Genomic DNA, 20,331 nt, shown 5'->3' with positions numbered 1-20,331 from the left:
TGCGAGCTGTAGGAGCTGGGAGAGACTGGCTATCCTCCAGGGCTCTGGAGAGTGATGTTGGCCCAAGAGGTCCTGCTGTGGCATGGCACTCCTCTGCGCAGTACTCATACTGGCAAAGRTTTGTACAGACTTCTCTCTGCCTTGGAGAATTGAGATTTTGTGCCCTTCCAGTTAATAAAAGAAATAAATGAAAAAGTATAAAATATTCAAAAACTTTTTAGAAGTAATTATGTTAATAGCTTCAATTAAAYGACAGGTATAAGGGGAGTGGTTTTGCTAAGAAAGAACATTTCCTAAGCTCATGAAYGGAGAAGCAGACCAGAAGGCACCTGCTGAGTTTCCAAACCTAACCCCCAACTGCTGCAGACATCGCTTTACCTAATTTCCTCCATAAACCACTCAGCTCTCTTGAAAGCAGTTTGGATTTCTCCCTCTTGCTATTCTGTTTTCTTTCTACTCTCACCTCTTCTCTTCCCCAGCCTCAAATCCAAGAACTCTGGGCAGCTGCTAGGCCCGAGAAGGCTGAGGACTTCACACCATCTGCAGCACTTTGGTGGCAAAGGCATTTGCAATAAAAAAGAAAGAACCTGCTTGGTATTAAAGCTCAGCAGCCACTAGATGGGCTGGACCAGGGGTGACTCCATTTCCACCAGCGCACAGAGAACCAAGGTCACGTTCGTGTCGAGTGCGCTAAATCGGTGCTAACAAATCATACTTGTTAGTGCACTAGCTCTCAGATTTAATGGATATTTTAAGTCCTGAGTAAAGCGTGTTGGTATCTCTGTTCTTCAGACAGCAATGACAAAGGATAAGTCATAAATGCAGTGTTGAAATTAAGCATCCTGACTGCAGTTGTTTGTGGGTTTTTTTCTTGACATTAGCTGGAAACTGGAGCTATTGCAAAAGAAATGCCATCCTGTGGGAAATTTTCATTTTATTCTCAATTTTATTTTCATCTCAAATCAACAAACTGCAAATCTTCCTGCAGAATAGAAGGCTCCACAGGAAAAAATTGCTTGGAAAGGTTGAAACATGTTGCTTCAGCAAATTGAGCTATATCCGTACAACTGGCAAATAATGCATGGTACTTACAGGATTCCCTCTATGTTGTTCAGCTGGAAGGGTGAATACATTTGCAAAACTTAACTAAGGATCCTTAATGTGAGTTTAAAAAAAAAAAAAAAAAAAAAAAAAAAAAAAAAAAAAAAGGGGGGAAATTATCTTCATGCACCTAAGTAAAAATAGCTGACCTACATTTTTCAGGAGAGGGATACGACTTTTTGGAGTCCCAGCCTGCGAGGCCTGCCAACCTGAGATGTCGATGAAGCCARCACTCAAGCAGCCTGGCTCTGCCTGTGACTCAGTGCACCTGGTTCTAGTTCAGCTTCAGCTGCTGGGGGCCCTTTGTAAGATCTCACTGTGCCTCAGACACCCCATTAGCAAAACAGCAGTAGATATTTATCTCCTTTTGAAAGAGTTGTCTCCTTTTCAAGTAGTTTTTCATGTTTCCAAAACACACGTACTGGTAAAGAGGCTTGATCCTAAAACATCTCAAAGAGGCCTGACATTTAAACCGGCACAAGAGCCTTTTTTAAAAGTGTAGACCTTGAATTCCAAAGTGCCCACACACCTCCTGCAGCTGATGGATGCTCAGACTTTGTTCCCATGGGCTTCGGGGGCACACTGGGATGGCTTAATAAAGCAAACCCCCATTTGTGAAGGTCCTTACTTTATTCTAGGGAACCATGATGTGACCCACCTAGAGAACGACCCCTAGTCCAGGCGCTGCCATCTTTGGGAAGGCAGCTGAGAACGCCTGAAGAGCAGCCCTCGGATAGAGCTGACTCACGGAGATCTCTCCTGGATGCTCCCACTTATGCTCCCCAAGAAAACAAACCCCAAAAATACTTGCTTCATCTTGCATTCTGTGTTTTTCACCCTCTCTTGGAAAGCAAGGGATGATTTGGCAGAAAGCTGGCTGAGAGAAAGCAAATGGAAACAGAGACATTATAAAGGCTCCAAAACATTGCAATCTTGCTAAGCTCCTGGTTCCAGTAAATACCAAAGAATCCAGTGGGTTTGGGAGCTGGGGGAGGAGARGCAGAAAAATGACTCCTAAGGAAAGTGCTGAAGGACATGGCATTGCTATTTCCATCCCCAAGATGATGTTGATAAGCAGAAAACCTCTTTTCTGCTGGACCTTTGCTAGAGTCAAACCCTCCTTGTTAAATATTTTTGTGCAGATCAGCACATTCTGCAGCATATTTTTCTCCCCTTGGCTGCGAGGAACCTCGCTGTAATAACACCTAGCGGGAACAACCAGCAGGAGTTCCTGAAATCCTTATTCCTGCGGCCCAGGCTTTTCCTGACTTAGCGGAGAGACCGTACCCACTAGCAGCTGTAGGCAGTTAGCTGCAGATTAAGGAAGAAAAACATAATATATTCTATACAGATGTTAGAATAAGAGACAAGTAGTACAAAAGAGAGCAACCAAAACCGYACTTTTTGGACCAGAAGGAATTCAAAGAACTGTCTAGAAACAGATCCATTTCCTTTTGTACAGATAGCATCAGAAATTATTGTATGACAAAGGCAAAAAAAAATAGGATATTCTGTAAAAGAAAAGTAGCTGTTCTGCTATTCTGCATCTTCCTGCTCTTGAGRGTGTCATCAGAACACATCTTCAGCATCACTGTTAGCTCTCTTCCAGACCAAAGAAATCCCAGTGTAACATCAAGCTCACATTCTTCAAGATGATTCTGGAAAGCTTTCCAGATTATGTATTTTCCATTTTAATTTATACCTCCAAGGATAACGCTACTCAAGATGGTAGTGAAAGCAGTGAAACACTCTCGGACCAGGGTTGATTTATTAGCAGCRGATGCATTATTCTCACATTGAGAACAACACTACCATCCCCACCTTGCAAGAAAAAAAAAAAAGAAAACACATGTGCTGGTAGCTTATCAAATACAAGCTGACAATGTACTTGCACAGCAGATATGCATAAGTGCATTGCACAGTATGATTCATCTGCAAAACATCTAGCATGCTAGGTGCTCAATTTAAAGTAGGTTAGAAGAACGATTCATTAAAGAGCAACAGCAGAGAGATGGGGGGGGGRGGGGGGGAGAAAGCCCAAACTCTAAAATCTCCTACTGTGAAATGATATATTCCCTTCTCACTCCTTRTTCAGCCTTCCCTCCTCAGGTTGCTTTTGAATAGAGCTTGGATGTCATAGGGATGGACAACCATGTAAAAATGTATGTAGATAGACAAAAATTACAAATGCTGTCTTCATGGCCTGGCAGATCTACTAAATATTCCAGGGATTATACATGGTCTGTTTACCATCTTCAAAGTGAAAGCATATCACATGTATTTTACAGAGTATAAATCCCCAAGCCTCTCTCCTTAGCTCTGACCTGTGCTTCTACTGTAAAGCAATTGAATTAGAAAGGCTAATGTCAGAAAGGCATTGAAGGAAATAAAAAAAATCATCTAAATGACAACTGGCTTTTATGGTGATAGCTGCTCGTAAGAACCTCTGTGATCTCCAAAGTTATTTTTAAAGAGAAAAAGAAAAAAAAAAAACTGCATGATATGGAAGTTGAAAATGGAGAATTTTACAAGACATAATTAAAATTAATGCTTTTGAAGTATAATTAAGGTGAATTTGGAATAAACATTTTCCTATAAAACCAAAAGTAGATAAGGTACTTTTCTAAACAYGGCTGGCAGCTAAATCAAGTAAAAYATGCTAATTAGAGGAAAATTTGAAAAAAACATACCCCAATTTCTAAAAACAACCCTAATTTTTTTTTAAAAATCCTTTTATCTCTTATTGAAAGTTTTGTAGAATGGTGAGTTTCTCAAAATGCTTAAAATCCAGATCTTTGCTCCTGGCATCAGTAGAGACAGGCATGCATTTTCAAAGGCAGGATTCCTATTTCACACATGTAAAAATAACCCAGTTTTTAACTCAGTGACTCCACATTTGTGCACAAAAATGATTATTCGCTTGCTTGGCTTGCCTGCAACGTGCCTAGAGAAACCCACAGGAAACTTTCCGAGTAGAGAATTAGATACCATCTATTAAAGATCTACTCCACATTGCCCAGAGATGTAAAAATCCCTATTTTGCCTGTAACGAAGGCACCACTTACCAACCATTTTGATTCAAGGATTTCAGMCTAAACAGAGCTGCTGCCTGGAACCTCCAAATCCCGATTTTATTTCATGCACAAAGTGTTCAGAGGAGGTTGACTCCTCTGGGACCTCTCCTGACTCCTGTGCAGCTTGGAGCTTCTCCTTCCATCCCAAATTACAAATTAATTCCAGCCTGCAAATCTCAAGTTATGCRCGTAGACATTCAGGATTACCAGGAAGTCATGAGAAATCAATTCTGCCTTCAACTGAGGCAATGCTTGTGCTAGAGCAACATCAAGAACGCTCCGTTACGGTATCTTAAAAGAACTGCAAAAGTTGTGAACCCAGAGGAAGCGTGCTCAGCTTTCGGGCAGTCCCACAGCGCAAGCAATTGCACCAACTAAAGCTTAGCAAAATTCCAGTTTAGAGTCATTTGGTCAATGAAGTTTACTGAAGGTACAAACTTTGTAACACAAGGGGGGGAACGGTGAGCTTGCAAACGTGGCACAGCCTAAGACAGAGCTGAGCGCTAGCCAGAAGATGAATAAAATGACGAACTAAATCAGGATGCACGTTGTTATGACTATTCAGGAGGGCTGGGATGGAAGATATTYCAGATATCTCCATTTTTACTACCATTAGCTGCAAATGTTTATGGGTGCAGGGTGTACCACACAGCTACACCTCCACGAGGGGCAGGGAGGCCACTAGGGCAGCTGATGCACGGCTTTAATTTCCAACACGTTGCCTCACTCTCCATTGCGGAAGTTTATAGCAACGAAAATACCCTGAAATGCAAAGCCGTCCCTACACACACGATCAACTAGCGTGTCTCTTTTGCCTCTAAATTAAGGACATTGGGGAACAACCTAATTAAGGCTTATGGAAATTCAGTGCATTAATATTCAGTGGAGAGACGCTCTCCTGCAAAACCTCCTTGCAGGCACGCGGGGAGGGCTTGGGGACGCTGTGGGGCAGAGCAGCGCGGCAGCTCTGGGCTCCGGGGTCTCAGTCAGGATCCAGCCCTTCGGCCAGGACCTGCATGGGGGCAGTGAAGTYAGTGGCAAGACTCCTGTCCCGGCTGCAAGCCCCCAGTGCAGCTGTTCTCTCCAGCACTTCTTTTCGAAGCACCTCCAAAAGCCTTCAAGAGCCTGGCTCAGAGCAGGGTATAAGGGGCCAGGCTCAGCAGAAGAAAACCGGGATAAACCCGGATGCCCCCTGCATTGGCGCTGCTGAAGACGAGGATGTAATTCACGTCGTAAAAGACATGATAGAGCCCAGAGCTGAAATAAMGCTGGAGGGCTACCCCGGTGCGGACAGCCCCTTTCCACGAGCCTCCCGCGCTCGCTCCTCGCCCAGAGCCCAGCGAAGGGACCTCGCTGCAGCCCTGTCCACAGGCCAGGGCGAGGGTAAGGAGCTCCTAACAGCAACCGTGTCAAGCTAATCCCAGAACAAATGGCYCCCTTTCGTTAGATAACCTCTCCTGATAATTGGAAGCTCTATCAAGGGCAGGTGTCTCATTACAGCAATGAAAGAAACACTCAGAGAACTCTTGTAGCAGCTGTTATTTAAGTAAAGGTGCAAAAATCCTTGTTTTTGAGAGATATCAAGGGATAAAGCCCATATCCACTAGATAAGCCTGTCCSTTTCAAATATTCAGGAGCTATGAAGGCTGTAGTCATTTCCAACTAACTTTAATCTCACCTGGCTCACATAGCAGACTAAATTAAACACCAACATTAGAATGATTTTYGTCCAAGGCCTTCTGCAAATAATAACTTTCACAGTGTTGTATAGTGATAGGTAAGTGCTGGTACCTCCATTTTACACAAAAGTAGCCTGAAGCACTCTAGTCTAATGGGGAATAATGCCACATTACCCACAGGACATCTTGTACATCATTTAGCCCTAAATTCATCACAGCTCATGCTTACCTTTAAGTATATGCTTAAGATCATCCTCATTTTTCAAAGCAGATAAGAATATGCYTGTGCCCCATCCAGTTAGCCAGGATCTTAGATGCTTTAGTGAAACAAGGTGGACTGAAATCTGTCATCAAGGTCCTCACGATTTAGAGCCTTGCTTTGCAGGTAAGTGCCAAGAATTTGGCACTTGTCTCACAGTCAAATATGCCAGCTGAGAAAATTAGGCTGACCAAGAATTAGAAGTGTCTTTAGAAACAGGAATCCTGTATGTTGGGCATCCTGCTGAGTGCTGAATCATGTCATGTGCTCAGCAGCACATATATTTACTTCCTCTAAAGTAGAGAACTCATTACAAATCATGCTTATTGCAAGTCAGGATGGTTAATGCCTGCCGTAGGTCCTGTTTTCACCTAATTAGCTGCAGGGTGGTGGTTCACAGGAGCCCTGGCTCATTCCCATAGGTCCACCCCAGCACAGGCACATGCCATCATGAACCCCTTGCCTGTATATAAAACATTTAATTCCTGAGTAATTAAGATTAAAATAAGGCAGGTGAGTCATCCTTGCTGGTGCTGCTTGCCTCTTTCATCTGCCTTGTCCTCTTGCTCAACCTATCTGCAGCCCTACGGGAAGGAAATCCATCAGCGTGGAAGTCAAAGTGGGGATGGAGCTGCTTTCATTGCTCTGGGGAAGAGGGCAAAGGCAGTGGCATTTTGATCGGCGTAGATCTGAGAAACGATGTTGCCATGCAGATTTTATGCTGGGAGATTTTATACTCCTCCAATAACGCTTTTCATCCCCGGATCACAAAGCACTTCCTGAAGGAGCCCAACAGGAGCTGTTGCTCCCACCTTACAGAGGGGAGGATGAAGGATGGCATTTCAAAAGGGATTTTTTTTTTTTTTTTTTTTTTTTTTTTTAAGATGACTGATTGTGGGCTCCAGCAAAAGGGCCACTCTGTCAAGCTTCATGAGAATTATAGGAACAGAAGGACCCAAAAGGAAATCTGTTGTATTTCTCACCCTTTCTGCAAAGTCTACTTCCAGGCACAGAGAGCCAGGGGTTAGAGGGAACCTTCACCAGACAATCTTGGTCACCCTCACTGCAGCAGTATTTCAGAGGTTTTGRGGGACCAGTCCAGGAAATAGAGTAAAAAATAACAAATTCAGTTCTCTAAATCAGGAAGGACTGAAATGTTCATTATAGTTCTGGCATAAATATACATGAATCCTTTGAAAGCATTCTTCCAAAGTGAGATTAAATTTGGCCTTAGTTGGCTAAATTTGAGCAAGYTGTCTGGCAACTGTTAACGTATTTTTGAGCGACTGCTTCAGCTCCCCTATGGAGGATGCTTAGGTCAGTAAATCCAGCCTAGCAAGGTTCTTTCTACTGTAACTTAAAAAATTAGGTTTTGGATCTCAACCTTTGCAGTACAAATGGCCTCAAAAGGCCTTCAACACATCTCCACGCTCTGATGCCAAGTGTCATCTAGACAACTTGGGGGACCCCCACCTAGATGCCATTTCAGAAGGGTTCCTATAAGCTCCATGCCATATTTGCCATCCCCATAAAGATGTGTTGGTATCTAGCGGTACGYCATGTGGCACCAGACACCTCTCCTTTGGGCAACTGGCTCCCACCTGCGACCTCTCTGTGAAGGCAGTTATGAGATGGGGAAGGATTACTAGGGATTCCTGGACCAACCCRAAGGTCAAGAGCATCCTGGAGAGAGTAACAGCAGGTAGGACTCAGTGTCAGCGTTCACCACCTCACTCATGGAGACTTAGGGACATGCCGCCACTGCCAAGTAAATCCCTGCAGGTATCCACCGATGCACAAGACTCTGTCCCACCCCTGCAAGATCCTGCCACAGGAATCAACATATGAAGGAGCTCCTGCTCTTTTTCCCACCAAACACACCTGCACCAAGGAGGTAGATCCACTTTTACCATTTGCCATTTCTCTGAAGGAAAGCATATGTATTTATCCTGGGAAATGCCTGATAGCCTGTGTAATATTTTTGGAAATAATCCTTTTCAAGCAATTTTAATCACTGTTGGTATATAAAAATAAATAACAGAATCTGTGACCAGATGGTGTGTTGGGTGACACGGGGCTCTCCTCACAAACATGCAACTGCTCAGCAGCCTTTCAGGACTGCCTTAGGCTCCAGTCCTTGCAAGAGCTGCCTGCAAGCTCCTCTCATCCTGAACCAAATCCATCTTTGAGAAGGAGTAACTGGAGAGAGAGGAACATTTTCAATAAAACCAAGTATAAAAGCAGGAGGAATCCTGTTTTCTCATCTTGCCCCTGTRCAGAAGCTGCTGGAGTCAATCTTCATCCAACAGGGCAGCTCCATAGGAGATGGAGCAGGTGCAGGATCTGTAGCTCCTTATACCCTGACTCATACGTTTGATATTTCAGCTTTCCTCAGCTTAGTGGAGATTTTTTTCTTCAGTTCCAGTCACTACTGATTTTGGTTGACCTGAAGAAGAGGGAGTGAAATCCATTGCTTTTCATCATTCAGAAATCACTCACAAGGTTTTGACACAAAGCCAGTTTGGCTCAAAGCTGGGCCCATGGCCAGCTTGAAAATATTCCTGAACCTTTCAACAATCACTGGCTGTTTCTCAAATAAAAGAAGGAAAAAGAAAAAAAAACAGATCAGGGAAAGTCTGCAGATTTTTAGGTGGCGTAGAAAACTTCTGTACAACTTGCGATGAACTCTCATTTTTTGTTTTTAGTTATTTTCATGCTAGGACAATCTCTCAGTATTCAAACCCCGGTCTCGCACCAAAGAATATAAACAATATTTGTGACAAAAAGGAATAGTGCAAGAAGAGTGGATGAAGATATGGGGTGTGTCAGGAAGCTAGCTAGAAAACATACTGATCAATCCACTCTTGTTYGGATGCTTCGGTCCTTGTCTAAAGTATCCCCAGCTGTCTGCCTGTATAGAGCGTATTATAAGTTTATGATACTTGCTGGAGCCGGGGATCTCTCACTTGGGTCATTCCTACAGCTTGGGAACATGCAGGAGTCACCCTCTAAGCCGCAGAATTAAATAGTTTTCTGAAATACGTGACAGATTTAGACGTGCAGCAATATGTCATGGCTTCTTATTCAGCAATTCAGGAATAGTTAATCATGCAGAAGGAACAGGAAGGCGATTGCTTTGCCCAGGGAAGGGGAGAGGGGGGCAGCTGTTGTGGGTAATCCAGAACAGAAACTACAGGTACCGCAGGCACGGATGGAAACGGAGACTGGGGACTCGGGAGCTTCTCTGGCTCTGATACTGCTCTGCCTGGCGTCCTCAGTAGATGCACAYGCAAACACACACCATTGCTTTGTTAAATACTGAAAACAAAATGTAAAACATTTAAAACGTAACTACTCTCATGATATTGCTAACCGGACATCCCGTCAACCTACAGCTAGTAAACACCAGAATAGGTCTGTACTGCTCCGTTCATCTCCACCGCGCCACAGCTTGGCACAGGCAGAGAGGTCCAAAGCCCCTTTGTGGAGAACTGCAAAAGCAGAAAACTGTTTTCTGTCCTTCTCTTCCCTTCTTCCCCTTTTCCTTCTCTTCCCTTCTTCCTTTTCCTTCGTTCTATTTTTGTTTCTTTTCCTTTTCTTTTTCTTTCTTTCCTTCCTTCTTTCTCTCCTTCTTTCTCTCTTTCTCTCTCTCCTCCATTCTACTCTGCCCTCTGGAAGTCTGAATCTCAGACGAGTTCAAGCCTGAAGACGCTTTCATTAAACGTAAGCAATATCACAGTCGTTCGACTCGCTGGGCACTTAGGCCGTTTCGGAGAGCAGCCCTCTTTGTTCTACACGCTGCGATCCAGCGCGGCCGTATTTTTATCCATCAGCGAACAACAAAAGCGCTCAAGATCTTCCCTCCCTTCCTGACGCCGTTACAGCGATGAGGCAACCCTACCTAGGGGGCCCGTCCCTGCCCCGCTTTCCGCCCCCRGCCCGCGCGGAGAACGGCCTCGCGCCGCGAGCCGTCTGCCTCCCGCTCCAGCACCAAGCCACRTCCCACGACCTGCCGCTCAGACCAGCGAGCGAGCCGCGCGGCAGCACATCTGCTGCCCGCCCCGAGCTACACGACAGCGAAACGTTTCCCCCAGCAGCCGACGGGCGTTAGATCCCGTTTCACTACCGAGCTCGGCAGCGTCGAGCAGACGGAGAGGCACGGGGGGAACATCCATGTTGAGAGCGCCCGCACGCCCAGATGCACTCTCGTGCCCTGGAAAAGCCACACGGCTGCGTGTCAGCGGAATAATACGCGGAGTCATGCAGACGGGCTTGCTACCGGCCGGCTACTCTTTTGTGCTGATTGACTGTAGGGGATTAGGGAGGATTCAGCCCCAAAACGCAGCTCCTAATGCTCCTGCAGCTATTGCATAACCGAGACTGAATCCCTGCCCAAGCCCTGACCCTCAACTTGGTCAACGCAAGTTTAATGCTGTCAGCTTGCATAAGGGGAACGTCTACTTCCCAGGGAAGAGCAGTCGAGATGGCCTCACCAGCTTCCCAAAGGCACGGTTATTTGGATTTGCTGGTGGACAGGAAGCAGAAAAGGAAATGGGGAAATGTCATCAGGGAGAAAGGAAAGCCACTTTCCCTCAAGTATTTCTACCAGAAGCTGAAGCCTTCTGAGGTTCATTAATAGATATGCGCCTGCTATTAACACATGCACTGCAGAAATAAATCTTAAACCAAGGGAAAACAAATACATCCCAAAAGTAAATGGAAAATCACTGAACCTGAAAGCCCAGGTAAACTACATGCACTTTGAGTTAAATACACTTAAAAAACAGAGGAAAACACTGCAATCAAAAAGCCCATCATTCTTAAACGGATATGTCTCAAACCATGCAGAAAACATAAAAACACTGCAAAGCAGTCACTCTGTTAAACTCTGTGTGTTGAAATAAAACAAGGGGCCATGCAGGAATTTCAGGGAAACAGAGAATAACTGGGCTAACTCCTTTGAATTCTGTCCCTCCAGATGTGTACAGGTGTAAGACAAATGAGGACAGAGCCCCACCAAATCAGGCTGAAATCAAATGCCCTCCAGCATTTAACAGTAATCTGGATGCCCTGTGCATGGCAAACTGCAAAGAGCTTCAGGGAACTTGGCTGAGTCCTGCACACCCACCCTCCCCCACCCCAGCAAATACAATTAATTGCAAAGATCGAAATCCCTTGTTATTTTCTCTTTTCCTTCGTGCTCTCACCARCTCCTCAGTAATGTTTTTGAGGAGCTCAGCTGGGTGAGGAGCTGGGGAAGGGCTGAGCGAGGGCTGCTGCTGCCGCGGCGCCTTTGTTGAGCATCCCTGGGTACCGCTGGCCTCTTACCTGGGGATGCAGTCGCCATGGCAATGGGCGAGTGTTCCCTGGCGGAGCCAAAAACCAGCTGCTCCCGCTGCTGAGCCCCATCCCCATCCCGCAGCGGAGCCCCAGCTGCGAAYTGGTCCGCCCCGGCTGCAGCCCAGTGCCCGCCGGCGCCCGCCAGCAGCAGGTCCTGGGGGTCCGGCGGGGCTGACATGCTGCCTGCAAGGCGCCCGCGGGGCTCCGGCTCTCGGCTGCAGCGGGAGCCGCAGAAAGCTGCGGTGGCCACCGAGGGCTGGGTGCTGCCGCCGGCGCACTGGAGCCTGGCCGGCTGCGGGGGACTCGGAGCCGCCGCCGCTGCTGCCGCTGTATCTCCGCTAGCGCTTATTACGCAGGTGAAAATGGCTTGTTTAGTTGGAGCCTTCCAGCCCTTGCGTCACCCTGTGGCTGGCATATCACAGGGCAGGAATCTGCCAGCCTGGCTGCAACTCTCCCCCACTTAACTGCTTCAGCAGAGTAGGCAGCGACTTCCGCGCGCAGGGGAGGGAAAGCCCCCCTGGCAGCCCTGCACGCGCTTCCCTCCCCTCCTGCGGTCGCTCATGGGGCTCGCATCCCCGTCCTCACCATCCCCCCCTCGCTAAAGCATCCCACGGAGCGCCGCGGCGAAGCACGGCAACGCACCCGCTGCCGGAGCGCTGCTGAGTCCTCCGGCACCTCCAAGCTTCAACAGAGAGGAGAAAGAGAGCCCCTGGCAAAGCACTTCCGAAAAGCTTTCCGTGCCCCTCGGTCTCTCCACCGGCCCCACGGCAAGCAGGAGAAGTCACGCTCCGCTCCCAAGCAGTTGGGTTTGTTCATGCTGTTGGCTCCTGTCTGTTTGCAGCCACGCAGGGGAGAGATGATCACAGCTCATTACAGCTAAATGACACTTGTCAAAACTCACGGCAGGTGTCTGTGTGCTTTATTTTTCCTCCCTCTTTTCTTTTTCTTTTTATTTTTTGCCATTGTATTTGCTTGTTTAATGATTCCTGTAAGTCAAAAGATGCCTACAAAGGTGGTGTGAACTATTGGGGATCCCTGTTCCCGACAGTACTGACAGTGGCACCAGAGGCAAGAGAGTTCTGGAGTGCAGGGCAGGATCTGCGACACTTCCCAAGTCCACTGGGAACTAGTATCCTCACCATCCTTTCACAGATGAGGTAACAGAGTCAAGTACATGTTATGGGCCCATTCTTACATAGCATGGAGCTCTGGCACTGACAGATGAATTTAAGAGGTACTTACTGCCATGCAGAAGACACTAACCACCTCGCAGAAGGGGACTTTCCATGACCTGTCTCCTGTGATGTGCAAGTCAAGCTAAAAAGTGCAGAGTAATTGCCCCAGCCAAAACACTGCATCCCAGTCTGGTTCTTTGCCTGTTGGGGCAACAGATGCCCAGCTGTGACCTTGATGTCACTGGCACCCMTAGGTAGGCTGAAGACATTCTCCAGCTTCAGGAACCCATGTTCATGCTTGGATTTGAGAACTTAATACGTTTCTGCTCTGCCATGCAAAGAARGAAACTCAGAGCGAGCCCATTTTGCAGGATGAAGAGCCTCAGAGGTAGTCTCAAGCCTTTCCAMCTGTTTTATCTTTGCAGGGAATCTCCCCTCTTCTCTTAACTCAAGTCTAGGGCTTATTTCTGGGAACTGTTGTGCAACTGATGGAGTCAGTGCTGTTCAGTATCAGCTCCCCAGCAAAAAAGCTTCACATATGTGCTCYTCAGCAAGGTGGGACAGACCAGAGATATGAGGTCATTTTGCAGTTTTGCAACTGAAATATCAAGGGCCAATGTGAGCAACATGCTCAAGATTAATCAAATCACATTACAAGTAGAGCAACTGTTGTGTAATTTGGATAACCTCCATGCTGTAGAACTGTGTGTGGCTAATGTGACTGTAACGATAGGGCATACTATCCTCGTTGGAGTTACATGCTTTAATTCTAGTGTGGAGCTGCTGCAGATTAAGACCAGCAAAACTTGGCTTTAAAGGGGAAAATCATATGATTATATCTATATTGTTCTGAAAAAAAGCAACTCTAGAGTAGGTATAAACACTTCGTTTGTCTTCTGTGTGCTCTCTAAGAGCTGCAGCCTTATGGGACATCTTGTGTAAATGTGACTCATGGTACACAATTATTGAGTGCACTTGTATGCATAAGGTCCCATGGGCTCTTGAGGTGCTGCCTGGCCCTGCAGCCACGCTTGCAAACCCATGGTATAGGCTGATGAGTTCAGTACTTGAGGCARGTCCCAAAAGACAGTGTGGACCAAACCACCAATAACTCCTTTCTCATTTTGAGCTCCTAAATGCATTTAATTACTGAATAACAAAGACTTCAAATCCACTTCTGTTTTTACTCTGCTTTGTGCACTATTTCTAGATCAGCAATTATTATATAGGTCACTTTAGTTTTAGGGCAACATATGCTTTAACACAGCATACGATACCATCTGGGCTAGAAGAGAACTGGTCCAAACCACTCGGTTGAAATATGGCAATACAAAAGGTAAAGACTATCAGGGAATCTTCCTGCTGAGATGCTGCTTTGTCAAAACAACTACAGAGGTAAATGTCATGCAACAGAGTCTACCACATTCAGCTTTATTTTGAGTTACCTTCCAGGTAATCTTTACTCCAGTTACCCAAGACAGAAAGCGCATGTTTGATACCAGCTCCAAGATACTTATAGTAGAGGACAAGGTAGGATACAGAAAGRTTAATCATTGCCTGCATTCTTGCAGTATGTAGTGGCTTCTTGCCAACTTCCATCACATATGGAGGTTGCATGTATGGAAAATATTGCCTGATCCACTGCTCCTCCTAACCACTGTTTCTCCTGTCATTCACACATAAAGCACTGAATAACACAAGCATCTTCATGGACCAATGGAGAAAATATGTGCCTCTAGAGTSATTAAGCTGCCCTATACGCACAGGCTCACAGGAATGTCTTCTGCTTTGTTTACATTGAGATAGGGTAGTGTTTGCTGCAGTTTGGTAACATACGATTTCGGTCATCATGTTCTTGTTGCCAAAATCCCAAATCTAAATTTCACCACARGCACTGGAGATAAATTTACCTAATGCATGGTCCAAATATCATGTCATGCATGGCATGCTCTCTGATCCTGCTTTCTGTGATTCTGGCAAGATTCTGGAGATTTCACAATTACTATTAATAATGTTAAGGATATTCAGTAGGTTTTCAAAAAGATATCTTGCCTTAGAGCTTAACACATGTCCTTGTTCAAACTCTCTGGTTCTCTGTCGTGTCAATGACTGAGCTGGGCCTATGATGCTATTTGTGTGTTTCAGTAATGGACTGGAGGGCTCAGGAAAAGGCTGGTAAGAGCACGGAGTCCCTGAGAGTTTTGCTGTGAGAGCAATACGCGGTCACAAAGGTCTTACGGTAATGCAGAATCATCAGAATCGGGCGCACACACATACACTAGGATTGATCCATTTCTATAAACCAAAGAGGTTATCATGATCTGAGGGCCGCTGGTGCAAACATAGACATTGCCGTTATAGTAGGAGAGTTAGAGGGAAGAGTATGGACTCTGTGCACAGCTTATTGAAGAGAGATGGGGACCAGGAGGGATGTRTATGTAAATAAAACAAGAAGGTGCGTTTTGCTTCAGGGCTCCCAACTGCAGTGCGACACAGGACGTTATTTCCACAGCTCCTGCACAGTCCTCAGGTGACCTGGAACAGTCTCACACAAAGGAGTGAGCCCAGYTCCAGCACCACTTAATATGGGCTGGGGCACTGCAGGTCTGATTTCAAACCCTGAGTACAAACCCTGGGCTCCCACTGACTGTTGCAGGTGTGGAATACACATTTCTGACGGYAAAGTTCAGGTCTGACAGTATGACTGAAAAAAAATCTTCGGGAACAACTGAACAGATACACAGAAAGCCTTACTGATCCCTTTGGTATATTTGTAGAAAAACATGTAACTGCACAACACTGGCTGCCATGTATAAGGTTAGGTCACCAGAGTGTTTACAGATCTTCTTTAGGATCCTTGCGGTAAGATCGGTCTGGATGAAGATTTCATCAAATGTGTGCTTCATCTAGAGAATTTTGAGTTTAACTAATACCTGCAGCAAAGGAATAAAGCTGATTTTTTCCTGTTTTCAGTGAGTTTACAAAAAGCTCTTGACAGGTTGCATTGCATTATGTTGAAAACTGACCTACACAGGGCTCATCTATGTCTGTTCATTGGTATTTAATTCTCTCATTCTTCCCTTTGGACATTATAAGTCTTCGAATGTATGAAAACTGAAAACATACTCTCAAATTGCTTCTCCTTCCATTATAGCCCTTTGTGCTCCGGGGCTGATGTACACTGCTGGGCCAAAGTGACTTTGAACCTCAGGGGGGTTTTTGATCTCTGATGTAACATTACTGGCAGAGAGTATAGGACATGTTAGGGTATACCAACTGATTCAGCAAGAAAAAAAATCRTCTGCTCTTCCTTGAGGATTTATCTCGAGGTTTTAGAATAAATGGGTTGCAATGTGAAAAAGCGAAGAAAAAAGAAAAGAGGCTTCTGACATATTTAACAAAAAAAAGGAAACAACCTTCCCCTACCTAAGGAAAAGACTCTAGCGGTCTGAACTAAGGTCAGTGTTCAGCTCACAGTGTCTGCACTGCAGAGCAGCAGGTTTCAGTGCATGTCCCATACCTTCAGCCCTCAATCAGCAGACCGATGGGAGTGTCCAACAGCTCTGTCCAGGCCAGCGTGCATGAATATCCCTCCCAGGCATGAAGGTCTGCAGTCAAATCTACTTCAAACACAGACAGGTACAAACTCCATGACCCATGTGGGTATGCCAGGCACACTCCTGCCCTACAGGGACCATAAAGCTATAAGGAGTSCCAAGAAAATCTTGGATTCCTGATGAAAATAATGACTTCTTCTGGGCAAGCCAAACTACTCAAGCTTCTCATGGAGAGGCAAATGGCATGGGAAACCATGATGTGGCCTCTCCTTGCACCCAGATGTAACTGCATGTTCCCATGCCAAAAGCCATCATTTTTCAGTCTGCCAAGCAGCTCTTACACAGTGCTCCTCCCCAGGTAGCTCGTTGGACCTTCAGYTTTTATACCTTTTCCATCCTCAACACTATAAGATCTGTGTGAGAGCTGATATACTGGAAAGGATGTATGGCTGGGCAGCCTCTCCAACATCCTTTCCATTTGCTCCTTCTGCAGAGGCATCTGAAAAGGTATCTTATTGATATCTCTTGCAGAGCTTCAAGGTGTCACCCATATCACTACTTCCCCCACAGCTCTGCTGGATCCCACCACACAGGTTCAGATCCCAGCTCTGCTTTATAGCCTGGAGCAAAGCAACACTTTTCTGACTCCCTTCATCTATTTAGGATATCTGCACACAGCAGTGTCTGCAGATCATTTGAATGTGTTTGAATTCACCTTAAACTCCCTAGATTCCAGGAGTCCTACAAACATATCTTCATTACTGCAGCATTTAGCCTCAGCAACCAAAGCCTACYTGAGAATCTAAATAAATGCTTCACTACATTACTCTCCTTGAGCTTCAGTCTGCAGAGCCTGCACCAGTGTCCATACAGCAGCTGGTGCATACCTCCACACGCCGCAGTCATAGCAGTGTTGTGTGGAGATGCCCAAGATATTTTCAGTCAAAATAGACTAGATGCTGGAATGACACAGGGTTGAGCATGTGCCAGTCTGCCCTACTGAGACACAAACATTTTCCAGATCAGCCCCTGGATGTTACATCAAATTTTCTCCYGAAATCAGAAGCATCCCAGTGCCAGTAAGACAGCAGCAAAACTGGCCCAGAAAAGATACGAGTTTAGATATCARTGGAATAACAGCCCTCCCAAACAAAGGCCACAAACAGCTGTGTAGCGTGGGGTTTTTTTAATGAATGACTGTAGAGATGAGAAAAGTAGCAAGTCCAAAAACGCAGTGCCTAAAACGATCTCCTGGGCCAGGCCATCTCTCATCACACACTAAATGAGGAGATCCACACCAAATGAGGAGACTGGTTCAACTGGGGCCTCCAGTAACTGCAATGCAGCAAATACCAGATTCCAAATACCAGYATATTGTACTGTTTAACTTTCCTTCATTTTCAAAGCTCATATCCCTGGTCCTTAGCAGACAGCATAGTATTCCCACTCTGAGTTTTGCCTAGCTATAGCCTTACCACAGCAGACTATAAAGGCCCTGCCTAGCCCTTTAATTCCATATTCATACAAGAGCTTTCGGCATCTGTAGCTCTCCAGCTGTAATGAAATGTGATTAAAGGTGATGTCTTCTGCGGGTAAGCTTGACTGACTGCTCAGTCCTTCATCCCCTCCATATCACCAGCCGCCCCAGGAGCACTGAGGATTACCTCTGCATCTCTGAAATGGGAATTTTACAAGCAAATCTAGTGACAGGAGCTTAAACAACAAAATTGTTGACCATGTGAGCAGACATGTGATGCAAATACATCAGGTGTTAGAGAGGAGAMTATCCACCAGACCTCTGGTGAACAGTGCCTGTTCCCCCTTCTTCCCAGCTTCAGTCTCTTGGTAGGGAAGGAGAGCTGAGCAGAGTAGATGGGSGAGTAGGAGGGGGAGCTCTGCATAGACAAGATACATTCAGTAGTGTCCTAGTTTCAGTAGTGTTTGGTAGCTGAATTCCCATCCAACAGCTACGTCTCAAAGGCTCTGAACTCACCTCTAGAATATATTTATAATGAAATAACTCCCTGTCCTGAAGGACACTGGGCTAGAAGCCTGCACGTGAATCTTTGAGCACAGCTGGTGGCATTATTTGCAAGTACATCCTCTGTGCAGGAGCAGCAGCTCTGCTATTGCAAGTGTTGTTCACAAGCACCTCTAGAACAGTGAACTACTTCTGTTTTTAGAGTGCTCATCCTAATCTTGAGAGCCTAGCCCACGTTTACTAACAGGAGCAGCACTAGAACTGGGCACGTCGGAGATCCTGAGCTGCATGTAACAGGACTTCCTTCTTCAAATCCAGGCAGAACAGTTCCCAAGGCCAGTTATCACAGAGAAAACAACCAGCCTGACACCAGTGGGTCTGGTGCTATTTAATGTCACTGTTAATGATCCAGCTGAAAAGAAAAGATTAGACAACATAGCCTATGTGAGCTCTGAACAAATCACKAAGTGGCCAGAAATTTATACAGGCAATGGTGCAGATACTGGGAAGATGCAAAAGTGGAACAAAAATAACAATATAAATATTGGCGGATCTGCTTTCAGGAGAAGCTGAAGAAAGTGAGACAAAAGTCTAGCCAGAAATGATTAACTTATTCTGCTCTGAGCCAAGGTTTKCAAAAGAAACATATGAGCTTTGTATAAATGTCTGCCAGGTGAAACATCCAGACTTACTTAAGGGGGTTGCCCCTCTGTAATCTTCCCAGGAGGCAATTATGTGTGCAAACAGATGTTTTGCTCTTCTGAAAAGAAACTGTGGAATTGATCAAAAAAAAAAGTCTCATGCTCATCCATCATTGGATAGTTAGATTAATACTCAAAAGATAGTGCTAGCTGCCAGAGAAGCAGAATTGGTTTTTCGTGTTCTCACTCCCTTGCGTTTACATCAGGGTGTTTGTCTGTGAACAGAGTGCTCTGTGCACTTACAGAGCTCCACAGCAAGTCCATTAGAGGTTAGCATCTGAGTCCTAATTTATGCTAATGCAGTACAGGCATTTATGAAAGTCTGCGTGTTGATTACGTACCATTTTCATGTTTCTGGAAATTCACAGATGCTGAATATTAGAGCTTGCATGGTGGAGAAAACAGAGAAATGTCCTGATATACTTCCATTTAGAATTTGGCATGGCACAGGTGTCATAGGAGAATCAGCCTGCAAAGATTTCTTTAACAAGAAATGCTGGACTTTTCTAGCTGCCCTTTAGAGATGGTCCTACCTGCCTAACAGCTAAATTTTATAATATTCTTCAAGATAGTGCCTAACTGTTCTTAATTTAGCCTTTGCTTGTTGGTGCCACATAGCAAACATGATACGAGAACTGTCCCCTCTCTCTGGTAAGGATAAACACGGTTATGAGACATTTGGATGCTAGAGCTCTACAGATCTCTGAGTGAGGCAGGGACTTCATTCACCACTGCGAAGGCAAGCTGAAACTGTTCTGAGACCTTTAGGGTTTTGTATTTATATTTATGAAATTAAACTTCTGTTAACAGAAGTGCTGTAGAACCAGGTTCTATCTTATACGTGTAATTAGTCCTGTTGACTTCAAAGAAGCAGATTTTGTGTAGTATTTTCAGGGTTGGGATTTTTTTTTTTTTTTTTTTTTTTTTTTGATATATCATTTAGCACTTGATATCAGAACTTCAAAGGGAACATTACTGCTGTTCATTTCAAAACCACTTTGCAGTGCATTCTGTATATCGCATTATTCAAACTGGAAACAACAACCTGCAAATTCTTACCAGTTCTACCCATCTGTGGCTTTATTTTGTGAATTAAATGTTTGCAATGAACACAAGCCCACATTCTCCACACTCTGGCTGATGTCAGTGCTGAAAAAGCAAAACCAGGCAGGATTAATCCCTGGTATAAATAACCCTTAAAATCATCATTTTTATTCTCAGCATTTTGCAGTGGAGTGGGTAGATAAGTAAGTAAGTCTGACTACACGCTTTTATAACTTGTGGCCTGCTTATTTCTTAATATAATTGAATACTTTAAAAAATCAAACCCCAGCTGAAAGAAGGGCTCTGCTGGTTTCTCCAGCCACTGTGTAATTTCAGCCACCTTTAGCCAAAGTGATGGAATCATGTACAGGGCCCTCTGCTGGACTGTGAAGAAAATGTTTCCGTCCCCAAAATGCACAG

General features: G+C 45.2%; 1 protein-coding gene across 1 annotated transcript in view; it reads right to left on the bottom strand.

The window, feature by feature from the left end:
* RTN1 (reticulon 1) overlaps positions 1 to 11,788 on the bottom strand; it is a 114,634-nt gene extending 102,846 nt beyond the window's left edge. The window contains exon 1 of the mRNA XM_085315063.1: positions 11,442 to 11,788. Within this exon, the coding sequence (XP_085171189.1) occupies positions 11,442 to 11,631 (190 nt within the window). The 5' untranslated portion in view covers positions 11,632 to 11,788. The remainder of the gene's footprint in view (positions 1 to 11,441) is intronic.
* Between the last annotated feature and the right edge of the window lie 8,543 nt (positions 11,789 to 20,331).

The sequence above is a fragment of the Rhea americana genome, unplaced genomic scaffold (genome assembly GCF_003343005.1).
Source record: "Rhea americana isolate MKP2758 unplaced genomic scaffold, rheAme1 scaffold_42, whole genome shotgun sequence".
Lineage (NCBI taxonomy): Eukaryota > Metazoa > Chordata > Aves > Rheiformes > Rheidae > Rhea > Rhea americana.
This window is presented reverse-complemented; position numbering and strand designations above follow the sequence as displayed.